The 12,923-nt window shown below is 37.9% G+C and overlaps 1 protein-coding gene across 1 annotated transcript; it reads left to right on the forward strand.

Annotated features, from left to right (window-relative positions):
- Positions 1-1,740: 1,740 nt before the first annotated feature.
- LOC128529530 (glycine N-acyltransferase-like) lies at positions 1,741-6,305 on the forward strand. The gene is made up of 5 exons (XM_053503082.1): positions 1,741-1,912; positions 4,209-4,319; positions 4,398-4,506; positions 5,461-5,584; positions 5,765-6,305. Exons 1-5 carry the CDS (start codon positions 1,838-1,840, stop codon positions 6,171-6,173), a joined length of 828 nt encoding a protein of 275 aa, XP_053359057.1. The 5' UTR covers positions 1,741-1,837; the 3' UTR covers positions 6,174-6,305.
- The last annotated feature ends 6,618 nt before the right edge of the window (positions 6,306-12,923 follow it).

Raw genomic sequence — 12,923 nt, forward strand, 5'->3', positions numbered from 1 at the left:
AAGAAAAACAAAAATCAGCAACAAACTTTGAATAAAACCCAGAATATTTGACCAAACCTTTTCAGTTTAATGACAGGTGCGAAACAAATGCGCAATGATCTCTGGAGCAGACTGGAGCAGCTGGTGTCGATATCCTTCTGAAATCTCAAAGAAATAAAAGATATGGAAGGATAATATTTATATAACATTTAAATGACTTCTCTTATTTTGTTTATCAAAATATATTTATAAGGTAAAGTCCAGACTTTTTTTTTACTTTTTTGTTAACAAAACTATTTCAATATGACGTCATATAAAGTACACTGACATTAGGTTGTTAAACTTTTTTATTGTTGTGATGAGCATCTGAAAAAGACTCATTTGACCAACAAGTGTTTTGCTGGGATGAATATCAGAAACAACAGGAGCTGAAACTGAAAACCCTTTTAACAGCATAACCAACACCTGCAGAAATGACATCAAACACAACGGAGAAGATACAGGGATGGAATAAGCAGAGGGGAATTCTATATGTAAGTATATAACTGACCATCTCTCTCTCTCTCTCTCAAACATAAATTATAAATCAAGAAAGTATATATACTGAACAAAAATATAAACGCAACACTTTTGTTTTGGCTCCCATTTTTTATGAGATGAACACATTCTTACCCGTTTGCTCCTTCGCGGCTGCAACTCTCTGGTTCACCGCGGTGAAGTAAGTTTGATATTCACAAGTGGTACTTTAGGGATCGTAGACAAATGTTTGTACGAATGTAATGGGTACTTGTAACTTATCTGGCTAAGTATCCCAGTTTATTTTTAATTGCAAATTAATTTAAAGGATACATCATTAAAATGATCTATTAATTCAATTATCATTAATAAATTACCAAATGACGCATCTCATATGTATATTTAAGAAGAAATTAAAATAACTGGAGTACGTCGCCAGAAAAAGAACAAGTACCACATTTCATTCGGACAGAAATTTGTCTACGGTCCCTAAAATACCACTTCCGAATGTCTGCCTAATGTCTTGTGGGTATCAAACTTACTTCAGCGCGTGCTAATGAAGGAGAGGAAGTACCAATGAGCACTACTATGGTCAGAGGATTTAATCCAAATGAATTAGAAGCAGTTTATCAAAATACTGGGAAATTTGATCTGGCCAAAAAAAAAAGATCCCTTTTACTTCTTAAGAAGTTAAGAGGAATGTGCTGAAGTTTACAAATTTACAGTCACATGTGTTTTGTGCTTACCAGATACTTTGCATCGTGCTTTAGATCAGAAAGTAAAGGCGAGAACTGCGAATAGATCAGAGAGAGAGAGGCATTACTTGCAGTCTTAGAAATGATGTCAGTTAATTTGGATTGAATATAAGAGATGCAAATAAGAAAAGTGGAACACCCAGCAGCGGTTTCTGAGTCATTATTATGAACCTCTTAAAATGATTGTGTTCACCCCAAACAACATGCTTATAAGTAATGTCACTTTGGACTGTCATAATGCCAGTGGAAAGTGCAGGAATAAAGAACTCTAATGCTCCAGCAGGCTACATGGGCAAAATACTTTACACGATTTTTTTTGTGAAGCTGTCCCTGAATGAAAAAAACAAACAAAAAAACAGCATAATGCTAGTAAGCTATCTGTGACAGGCAAGGAGTAAAATAAAACAATCTGGGCAGGACTTGAATGAGCTCCAATAGGCTGTGCCGAAAGAACCCAGCCTTTTCCTATAAATAAGCTCCTCTGCAGGATATAATAGCATTGTGCTACAGCCAAAGCTTACAATCATTGAGACAATCAAAGTTCTTTTTAAGTCTCTTTTGTTAATTTGCCCTTTTTTTATTTGGATATGAAGGTGCTGAGCAGAGAGGAGCTGAAGAAAGCTGAGGAAGAACTCCAACATTACTTCCCCCAGTCACAGCAGGTCTGTACACCACACCATTAAGATCCTGGTGAAGATCCTTGTTTTGGGAGATCATTAAGGAGCGCAATATAGGTTGTAGTTGTTGTTGTTTTTTTCAGCATGGCAGGAGCATTACTGTCATCTTTCTTTCTGTTGCTAATGTGTACACCAGTTTCTTTCTCTCTTACACACAGACACAATTTGCCTAATCTGCATGTCTTTGGACTGTGTGAGGAAACCAGAGTACACAGAGGAAACGGTGGTGGCTGCTACTGTAGCTTTTGAAACAGGGGAAGCTCTTATTAGGCCTTCATCATAAAATTCATTATGTTATTTGTACGTAAATTCTGCCCTGCCGTTTAATTCTGAGTCTCTCCGCAGCTTTCCTTGTAGTCTTAGAGCAGCCGCCACTGAGAGGAAACCTTCCAAGCGTAGGGAGAACATGAAAACTCCATACGCACAGAATCGAACCCAGGTCCCTGTAGGTTTAAGCCCACAGTGCTTACCACTAAGCCACTGTATGGCTCGATCTATTATTTTCTTCTTCACAAAAATGTATCCTGGGGGAGCATTAAAGCCCCCCCCCCCAGATTTTTTCCCTAATTTAGTCGTATCTAGGCCTTCCTACATTAAAGCTACTACGATCATTCAGTCGGGAGGGCCGAAGACAATTACGTGTTTCCTCCAAACCTTGTGACACTACCGACCGCATCTTTTCCACCTGCTTGTTCATGTATCAATGGAGCCTACAGCATCTCCCAGGGATTGAACCAGCAATCACCAAATGATAGGGCGAGCACTTTACCACTTTACCACTTTTCACTGTCATAAGGTCCAATGTGACATGATTTCTAAGTCTGTTGATTGGGGTTTACACATTCATAAATACATATGAACCACCAGTCAAAATTCTTGTGCCTTAATTTGTATTATTTTTAATATTAGGTGGCACAGTGGTGGCCTTGCACCTCGAGGTCCTCGATGTGATTCCCGCATCAGGTCTGTGTGCATGGAATTTGCATGTTCTCCTGGTTTCCTCCCACAGTCCAAAGACATGAAGATTAGGCTAATTGGCATCCCAAATTGCCCCTAGTGTGTAAATTTCTGACAGTTTTTTTTTAATATGCTGTAGACCATCAGTTGTTTTGTGCAGAGGAAAGGTGGGTACAGAGTCGATAGCTATATTAGTGTTACTACTTGGTAACTGCTGTACAAATGCATATCATGGCAAGAAACACTGAGTTCAGTAAAAACACAAGACAGTCCATCATTACTTAAAGTAATGAAGGTTAATCAATTCATCAACATTTTTGTTGTCTACTGTAATGGAAAATTACATTTTATTAATAGTGCCACTTAGACTGTAGAAGTTTTAAAACTTGTCTGTTGAATAGGGGAGGACAAGGCTGAGGATAGAGTAGAAACAAATTAATTGTAGTCACCACTTCTATATACATTATGATAAGGTGAAGATATCTGTTCTGAGACAGATGTGGAAATCAATGCCACAACTGTTTTCTGTATAAGACTATTTCTTCTGCAGAAGTTTCAATAAACCTTGTGACTTTGCTTTTACCCAGTGTACAAATTAGATGCACACTCATTGCTTCATTGTGCATCTTAATCGTCCCCTTATTATCATTAACATTTATATTGGCTTTCATGAATAATTTACTAGAACGCTTCTGTGATATAACTTGAAAACAACTGGCCTGTGAAGATTACATAACACATGTGAACATTTACCTATGTCAACATTTGAGTTCATGAACAATTATTAACTCTTAATGATTTTTCAACAAAGTTTTGTTTTGACTGTCAAGTTATTCCTTGAATGCAATATTTCTTTTACTGCAATATATCTTTATTTTTACTTGTACAGTATATTTTACCAGTTAACTTAATTTTCTACCGTATTACCTTTTATTTATATTTATTTCTTATGTTTAAGCTTTTATTTTAAGGTCACTGGAAGTCGAAAAATGTGTATGACTGTGTACGTGACAAATAAAATTTGAATTTGAAATTTGAAACTAAGAGACAGTAATAATAATAGTTAGAATAGATCAAGATTGTACTTTACCGACATTCGTGTTTCAAGTTTAGTAGAAATTTTAAATGGAACATAACAGATGATACTTTTTAATGAATTATTTCTATTTTGCTTTGTGTTAGGATATAATGTAGAATTTTAAGTATAAAATATATAAAATATTTTATACATACTAGGTAATAAACACATAATATTTATACATCTTTTACCAATATTTTAAATTGAATGCATGATAGGAACAATGGTTTATCTCGGCATTTCTAGGCATATGGATATGTCTTCTTGATGAATCGAGTAGAAGTTTACCCCGTAGATGTGCTGGTGGACCAGTGGCCAGATTTTAACGTACTACTCATCAGTCCACAGCAGAAGGAGGTATTGCATTAGATGACTTTGGTGTATAGTATCAACAACAACAACAAAATTATATTGACCTGCTTCTCTCACCTACAGAAAGCAGACCTTTTCAAAGACAAATGCGTTTTTACCAAGGATGAAACATCTCTCAGGAACATGCTGATCAGGACGGACATTTTTGACTGGAAGCAGTATCTCTGCCTAAGTATTAGTTTAACTTCTTGTTATTGATTTATACAGGTGTCCTAGCATATTGGCCAGCAAAATAACGCTAGTTTTGTATTTAACTATGGGTTACACTGATGTGTAACACCTGGGTACCACCCTGTGCACACGCATGCTAAGATCTTCCTTTCCAATCCAGCACCAAGAACCACAATACAGTATAGTAAAAGACATTTAACTGAGGATCTGTACCTGTAGCTGTTTGATTTTAGCATGAATAAACCACCCAGTATGAACCCTTGTTGCTCGTAAAGTGGCCAGTGAGCAGACATTATGCAGTAAAATAATATAATGTAACAATGAGCCATAAAGAAACTACAAAAGCCATTTCTTTATATGCAAATTAATGCTTTCTGGACAATACAGCTCAAGCTCCAAGAAGCAGCCATGGAACATTGTCTTCCCTTTTTTAGTGACCAACGCCAGCACTCTTCTATCTAGGGCTTCTTGGCTGGAATGCCCTAAGGGAGAACCCAGCACTCACACCAGGCTATGAGTATAACTGGAGCTGGTCAGGGGTAGCTCTGTGGTTAAGACAGTGGACTACAAGTTGGAAGTTCAAACCTGAGCACCACTGTTGGGCAACGCCTTTAACGCTCAACTGCTCAGATGTATACTAAGATAAAATGGAAGAAGCTCTGGATAAGGGGGGCTGCCAAATGTCGTAAAGTAAATACTGTAAGTTGCTAAAGGATACCATACAGTGTTAAACTGAATAATTAATGCTGCTGGTATTGACCTGCATCATGAGCTGATATATGAACTCAGCATGCTTGCATCTGTGCATCTCACTTTGTAATTTGAAGTGGGGAACGAGGACTTCTTGTGCATTTTCTCTCCAAAAAACACTTTGTCTAGAGAATATATATTGTGCATCTCAAGACTAATAATTCTAAAAAGTCTAATCAACACAGTTAACAAAACTCCTGCTTAGGTGTTGACCTGCGTCATATGAAGATGGTAAAAAATGTGGCTTTGAACCAAGGAGTGAGAAATATAAGAAACCATATGTGCCATCAGATGACACTGCAAGATCCGTCTAAGCTTACAATTGAAAGGTAACAGATCTACCCATATGCTTCTCAGTTAGTTGTTCATTCTGTTAGTTGAATCAGTCTGAAATAAAATTATACTCTCTAGAATTATTTTAAATTCTTTAGTATTAAAAGACATTAAAATGAACTGTACTTTTATTGCTCACTATTGAATCTCAGTGAACACTCCTAATTTTTCTACAGGTTACGCTCACAAGTGTCCTCACTCAATGAGTCTCACGTTGATCTGGTCAATAGTAACTGGAAGTTTGGCATGGGGGAATTTAGCGAACGCTTCACCAGGGACATTATTGTGAATTTGCCATCATTTTGTGTGCTGGATGCAGAGGGTCGGCCAGTCTCATGGATATTAACCTATCCTTCCGGTGCAATGGGCATGCTGTACACACAGCCGGAGCACAGACAGAAAGGTTACGCCAAAGCCCTGGTCACCATAATGGCAAAGAAACTGCATTTAGAAGGTTATCCAGTGTACTGCTCAGTTGAGGAGGATAACGAAACATCCTACAGGCTCTTTACCAGTTTAGGTTTCACTGCAGATCCATCTTACAGGGATGCTTGGCTTGAATGTGGTGATAATAATAGTCCATAACGATTTTGATGAACAAGACATTCTTGTCAATAATGCAAATGATTTTTGAAAGACTTGCCAAGCTGCAATTTGTCCTATAATGTATGAAAATGCATGATTGCCAATTCATTATTATTATTATTATTATTATTATTATTATTATTATAATTACTGAGTTTTTGACATGTTGTCTCCTTCCAACCTTTGTCTTTGGTTTGATAATAAAAGAAAAACAACAACAACAACATTGTATTAAAAATACACTATATGGACAATAATATTTGGCCAAACCTGTTGTTGTTTTAATTTAGGTTTTTTAAATCAGGTGCCTCATTTCCAGTAAAGGGCAATCTTAATGCTTCAGTATACCAAGACATCTTGGACAATGCTATGCTTCCAAGTTTGGGAAAGGTTTAACATGACTGTTCCCCAGTGTACAAAGCAAGGATTATACACACATGGTTTAAGTTTGGTTCGGAAGAACAATGAACAATCTGCTTTAATTTTGTGAATATAGACATATTATATATAGAAATATATAATATGTCACAAGTTAAAAAAAGTAATAAAATAAAATAAAATGATAACATTATATTGAATTCTATTACAATTAATAGAAGCACAGGATATACAGAAGAGTTAACACCTTCTATATAACCTGTGGGTTTGTTTTAAAGTATATCTTTTACAAGTCTAATGTAACAACAGATGATCCTGTTGCTGAACACTTTGATGTGCATGCATAGTTTTAAGTTTGAATTAATGTGCACTTGAATTAATTAATAAAACATTTAAATCATAATATAAACCAACTGATATTTTAAGTTTAAACAGATTTTATAACTGCTAGTGTGCTTCAGTTATGTGGTCTGGCATAAAATACAAATTTCATGGATACAGTAAATAATAATCAGAAACTTGTTTGAAGTGCTTTGCTGTTTGGCTATATGCTAAGCTTGTTTTGTCATTTTTGTCTCAATAATTATGACAGTTTAATGGGTAGAATGTGAAAGCTAATCCACACTCCGAACCAGAAGATGGCAGTAATGCTCTCACTTCACTGGTTGAAGAAAAAGAAGACTGATAAGGATGTGTTTCATTCCACAGTGTACTTTAATTAAAGGGAACTTCCTTCGACAAAATTCCACAATTTGGAACAGCGTAACAACGTCACGTTGTTACCCTGGCAACATGAGCACCTCGGATACCTGTTGCTACTACTGCGGAAATTAAATACAGTATTGAATATTTATTGAAACTGATACCATTACGAATCATATACAGTTTAAATGTGTGAATTAAATTAAATAAAGAAATTATTAGATTGATTTACAGGATGTACGGAGAAGATATTATTGCTGTTCAGTTTTTTTTTCTTTCTTCCTTTCTACAGGGTTTTGTTTATATACTGTACACACTACCGCTCAACAGTTTGGGATTATTTTCTAACTCAATGGTCGTTCCTTTGTACAGTTGATGTTAATATGTAGCTATGATTTCTGAGGCTGATAACTCTAAATGAACTTCTCCTCTACAGCAGAGATAAGTTTTGATCTTGCTTTCATGGGAAGGTCTTCATGAGAGCCAGTTTCATCATGGTGCTTGATGGATTTTGCAGAAGCACTTGATAATACTGTTATTGCAAGGACTATTCCAGAAAGTCTGACCTCTGTCCTAAAATAAATCACAACTGACAGTTGTTGTTGTTGTTATTACATAATTACCTAGTCCAATATGTGCTATTTCATAGTTTTAACCTCTAGTTTTGATCTAGTCTTGTTGTAGAATGTGGGAAATTTATTCTTCATGCTATAGATTCAACAAGGTGTTGGAAACATTCCTTAAGGTTTTGGTTAATATTGACATGATTTCATCACACAGTTGGTGCAGATTTGTTCTAATATTTTTTACACACTTGAAGTGTCCCACCTAGTGAAAAAGTTCATTTTTAGATAGGATCATATAACACCCTTTTCAACAATACTTGATGCTTCTTATCCCCACGATCCACGGTTAGTTTTTTTTTATTTTTTTTTTTACACATTACACATTTAGATTTTTATTAGATAAAAGAATAAAAAAAATTCAACAGCTAAATACAATCTTATGCCCTTTTATGTAGTGTCTGTAACTTTTTTGAATTGGAATCTTTTAATAAATGAATTTGGATTTCACATAAAAATAAGTAAATTGAAAAAAGTGTTATTCTAAAATGCAATATTTAAAAAATATTGCAACATTACTTTGACATAGTTATGGACACTATAGATTTCTTGATTTTTAAGCTCTTACCAAAAACCATCTCTCATGCAAAGCACTAATGTAGACCTGGAAATGTATTGGTATATGTGTTAACAATAATTATTGGGCAGATTACAAAAAGCACTTCTTACTGCACAAACTAAAGGTTTACATTTTTATGGCCACAAAACATAAGGTGTTTATCTAATTTGGAGCATTTAAAGTTAAAAGACTGTAGGGGTGGGGGGGGGGGGGGTGTTTAATTTTTCATGGAATGCTTCAATTTAAGCAAACATTTTTACAGGTCATATGCTTCTAGAACCTTACACTAAGTTTAGTATCAATGCTAAATCCAAAGTTGCACATGTAAAAAGCCTCCGATCTGGCTTTTCCTTCAATTTCTGTGAGCAGAACCCAGTCTTAAATCCATGCATTACACATGGTTACACCAGGCTCAAAACACAGCAAGTGCATTAATTGAAAATCGTGTGCGTTAGACCCACCTGTATGTTGGCAGCCACTCAACCGGTGCTCACTGTAAAGTGGATTTTGAGACTTTTAAGGTGCATTCTAAACTATTTATGCAGTACATTTTCATATCATGAGGTAGGAGTGAATTATTTGCTAAGTTTTTGTAGGGAATATTTGATTTTTAGTATGTTTCATTGTATTCTGTGTGCATGAGAACAGAGTGATTTTCGTCCTGTTCTCACGACATAAGCTGTGCTTTCAAAAAACACATCCTATGGAAGTTTATGTTAAAGGTCGTAAAACTGTTAAACGCTCGTAAATTGAGAGCTACTCCTAAATTTATGTTCTTCCTTACTTTATCTGTTAAAAGCATTCCAGACTGGATGTAAACACTTCTGCATCCACCTTTTCTTTGGTTCTTTGTGTGTGTGCGTATATATACTCCTGTCTCCCACAATAAACTTTGAACGTCTCACTGAGCACTGACTTGTGTGTATCATTGAGGGGTTCCCTGGTACCAGGCGGGACAAGCAGAATACAGGCTGAGCACTGAGTAGACAAAAGGAGGTCTACCAAAATTCAAGAAATCCTTACAATTTGGGGGCTCGTCCGGGATACCTCTAATCAGGTGAGTGCTGCTTTTAATTTTTTTTCTCTATAAGCATAGAGCAAGCACGCTCCCTGGGTTTTGGTATCTGGACCATATACAGTACGGGGGAGGATTGTCTTGGGGCTTTTACGCCTGTTTAGCGCGCGCTCGCTTCTGAAAGGTTCCTTGAACTGAAGCATAGTGTGGAAGCTGTATTCTGTTGCCCGCTTTTTGTTATTGTCTTTGTTGAGCTCTTTGTTGTTGTCTTTGTTAAAGTGTTGTGTGTTGTTTGTTGAAGATATTGGTTTTTTTCTGTCGCGGGTTTATTCACATTTATAAAATGGGTAATAAGAACACAACTACTTATCCAAAGCCGGACCCAGAAGAGGTTCCGCGTGACTGGATGAATAGGTGTGGACTTACTTACTTTACCACACCTTGGCTTGATAATTTATCAGGGTGGACTGAACCACAATCTCAATTTTTAACCTATCCACGAGGAGGTACTTTTAAGCCTGAATATCTAGCCTCTGCTTACTCTCAGATATATGAGGGTATGGGTGATCCAGGTTGGGATTATCCTTATATGGGTTCATGTTATCAAAAATGGGTAGAAATGAAAGCTCTTTGGGATAAATATTTAGACATAAAAGAAACTAAAATACAGAAGAAAAAGATTCCAAAGGTTACATCTGAAACTAAATTCAAGCCGCCTGTTCACTCAACCTTTCCGATTCCTCCTCCATATCCTGTTGACATAGTAACGTCAGCATCTAACCAACTAATTGTTGAGAAAATCTATCCTAATTTGAATCCCACTAATCCTTTTGTGAGCTGCCCATCTGTGCCTGTCTCCCCTGTACCCACAAAACCGTGCTCACCTTCGTCGGAAGTGTGTGCCTCAGGAAAGGGAAAGACTCCCAAGAAGGTGTCAGGACGAACTTCTGACAGCCCTCTATCGGATGATCCCGAGGATACTGATGGTGAGGATGATGATAATTCAGACGATGAAAGTCCGGATGAGAGGTCTCGCCCCAAACCTCGACAAGAAAACACTGCGTTTGTTTTCTCTATGGGACCAAAGGGTCCAAAAATCCTTCCACCATCCGTAAGCACGCTGAAGGACATTATTAAGATGCTCCCTTCTCCCAACAAACCTTTGCATTTTGTTGATATGCTGATAAAGGCTTCTAGGCACTGTCAGCTCGTGGGTGCGGATTACCGCTTTATTTTGCAATCGGTTTTGGGAGATGGGTACGATGAGGCTGATTTGATAAAAACAGTAAAATGCTTAGACCCTGAAAAAGACACATGGACTGTAGTGGTGAAACAGGAAGATGTAGAGGGTGGGGGAAGACGGAAAAAGAAGGAATATGACTTTCATTGGGGTAATTCTAATGAGGCTATGAAACTTTTAAAAGATGAGCTAACTACTTATCTTCTTGCACGTCAACAAGCTAGTCAAGATCTGTCACAGGTAACTAATTGTAGGCAAGAAAAGAGTGAGACTACATCCAGGTTTCTGGAGCGGTTTCGAGAGACCTGGACCCTTTTGGGTGGTATGCCCCTCCCTGAAGAAAATCCTAACCCACTTTTCCTTACAACCTTCTTGAATAATTGTCGACCAGAAATCGTGAAAATATTAAAGTTTCAATTGTCAGATCGTTCTACAATGACTATTAAAAAATTAGGTGAGCGTGTGAGAACCCTAGAAGGAGATGGTATTTTAGAAAATAAACAAGTGGCATGTTTGTTTGTGGAAAGTGAAGGATACAGAGGTGAAAAAAGGGAGGTAGAGGAGGCCGAAGAGGCCGTGGAAGAGGTAGAGGAGGTCTGCAGGGTCAGAGTGTACCCCGTAGATCTGGTTATTGTTATTATTGTTATAAAGAAGGTCATTGGGCTCGTGAATGTCACACGAAGGCCCGAGATGAGGGACGTAGTGGACAAAATGTGTATAATCAATTGAATGATGCTAATGAGGTGTTTTCTCCTAATCCTTCCCAGCAGCCACCACAGCGAGTACAACAACAACAACAGCAATATAGACCCAATCCCTTCTCAGGGATGCAGGTAGGAGCATATGATGCATAGGGATGCCCGCAGAGTTCCAGCCCCGCAATGTTACTTTGTACTTTCGAGTCACCTCAGGTTAATGAGTTGCCCTTTATAGAATTATGTATAGATGGTTCCGTATTCTCTTTCTTGGTTGATACGGGAGCCACAATGTCGTCTTTGGGTCGTGATTACGAGGGGCCGCTCTCGAATAAAAGTATCAGCTCTGTGGGAATTGAAGGGGTTTCTCAACGGAATTATTTTACTCCCCAGTTAACTGTAACATGTCCTTTAGATAAGGGAATTCATCTTTCTCATCGTTTTGTTTGCATGCCTGATTGTCCTTTTAATCTGTTAGGTCGTGATTTAATGAGCAGGCTACACATGTCCCTGACTTTTTCTGGAGCGAAACTCACTGTTGAAGTGCCTGATTCAGTTTCTTTCTCCCACCTTACAAATATGCGTGTAAATAATTGTTTCCTTTCTTCACAGAACAGCTCTCTTCCTGTTGCCCTTGAATGTGTGCCAAGCAGTCTGTGGGCTGAACATAAGGATGAGGTGGGGTTAGTTCACTGTGTGCCTTATAAAGCTAAATTAAAACACTTGCAACCTGTGTACATCAAACAATATCCACTCTCCGAGGCCAAGGCTTCAGGAATAGATGAGATTTTAGGCTCACTGCTCAAGCAGGGTGTTGTTAAACCATGTGTAAGTTCTTATAACACACCTGTTAACCCAGTCTTGAAACCTGATGGTACGTGGAGATTTACACAAGATCTAAGAAAAATAAATGACATAATTATCCCTGTAGCACCTGTTGTGCCTGATGTGCTGTCCATTGTTTCTTCTATACCTTGTCATCATTCACATTTTTCTGTTATTGACCTTTGCTCTGCCTTCTTCAGTGTTCCTGTGGAAGAGCAGACACAGCCCTTGTTCGCCTTCACCCACAGGGGGCGTCAGTTCACCTGGTCGCGTCTCCCTCAAGGCTGTGTTGACTCTCCGGCTGTTTTTTCGGCTGTAGTAAGAGATGCACTTGGTGATCTAACTCTCCCCACTGATTCTGTTGTCCTATCTTACGCGGATGATCTACTGGTGTCTGCCGCTTCGCCTGCTGTCTGCGAAGAAGCCACCATTTGTCTCCTGAAACACCTGGCACAGAAGGGTTTCAAGGTATCAAAGACTAAATTACAGTTTTGCAGAGACACTGTAAAATACCTGGGTTTTGAGCTCTCCCAAGGCCAAAGAAGGCTCTCAAAGGAACGAATCCAGGTTATTCTCGACACTAAACGTCCAAGCACTAAACATGCTCTCATGGCTTTCCTGGGACTGATCAACTACTGTCGTCAGTGGATTCCTGACTGCTCATTTCATGATAAACGCATCAGGACGGCTATCTCACACAACGATCCGCTCCA

Source organism: Clarias gariepinus, chromosome 8 (assembly GCF_024256425.1).
Source record: "Clarias gariepinus isolate MV-2021 ecotype Netherlands chromosome 8, CGAR_prim_01v2, whole genome shotgun sequence".
Classification (NCBI taxonomy): domain Eukaryota; kingdom Metazoa; phylum Chordata; class Actinopteri; order Siluriformes; family Clariidae; genus Clarias; species Clarias gariepinus.

What these genes read in the sequence shown, in the direction of transcription:
- LOC128529530 (XM_053503082.1), top strand. Translation starts at nt 1,838, where the DNA reads ATGAAGGTGCTGAGCAGAGAGGAGCTGAAGAAAGCTGAGGAAGAACTC. An exon ending in ACTTCCCCCAGTCACAGCAG is followed by an intron (nt 1,913 to 4,208) that starts GTCTGTACACCA and finishes CGGCATTTCTAG; the next exon opens with GCATATGGATATGTCTTCTT. An exon ending in TCAGTCCACAGCAGAAGGAG is followed by an intron (nt 4,320 to 4,397) that starts GTATTGCATTAG and finishes TCTCACCTACAG; the next exon opens with AAAGCAGACCTTTTCAAAGA.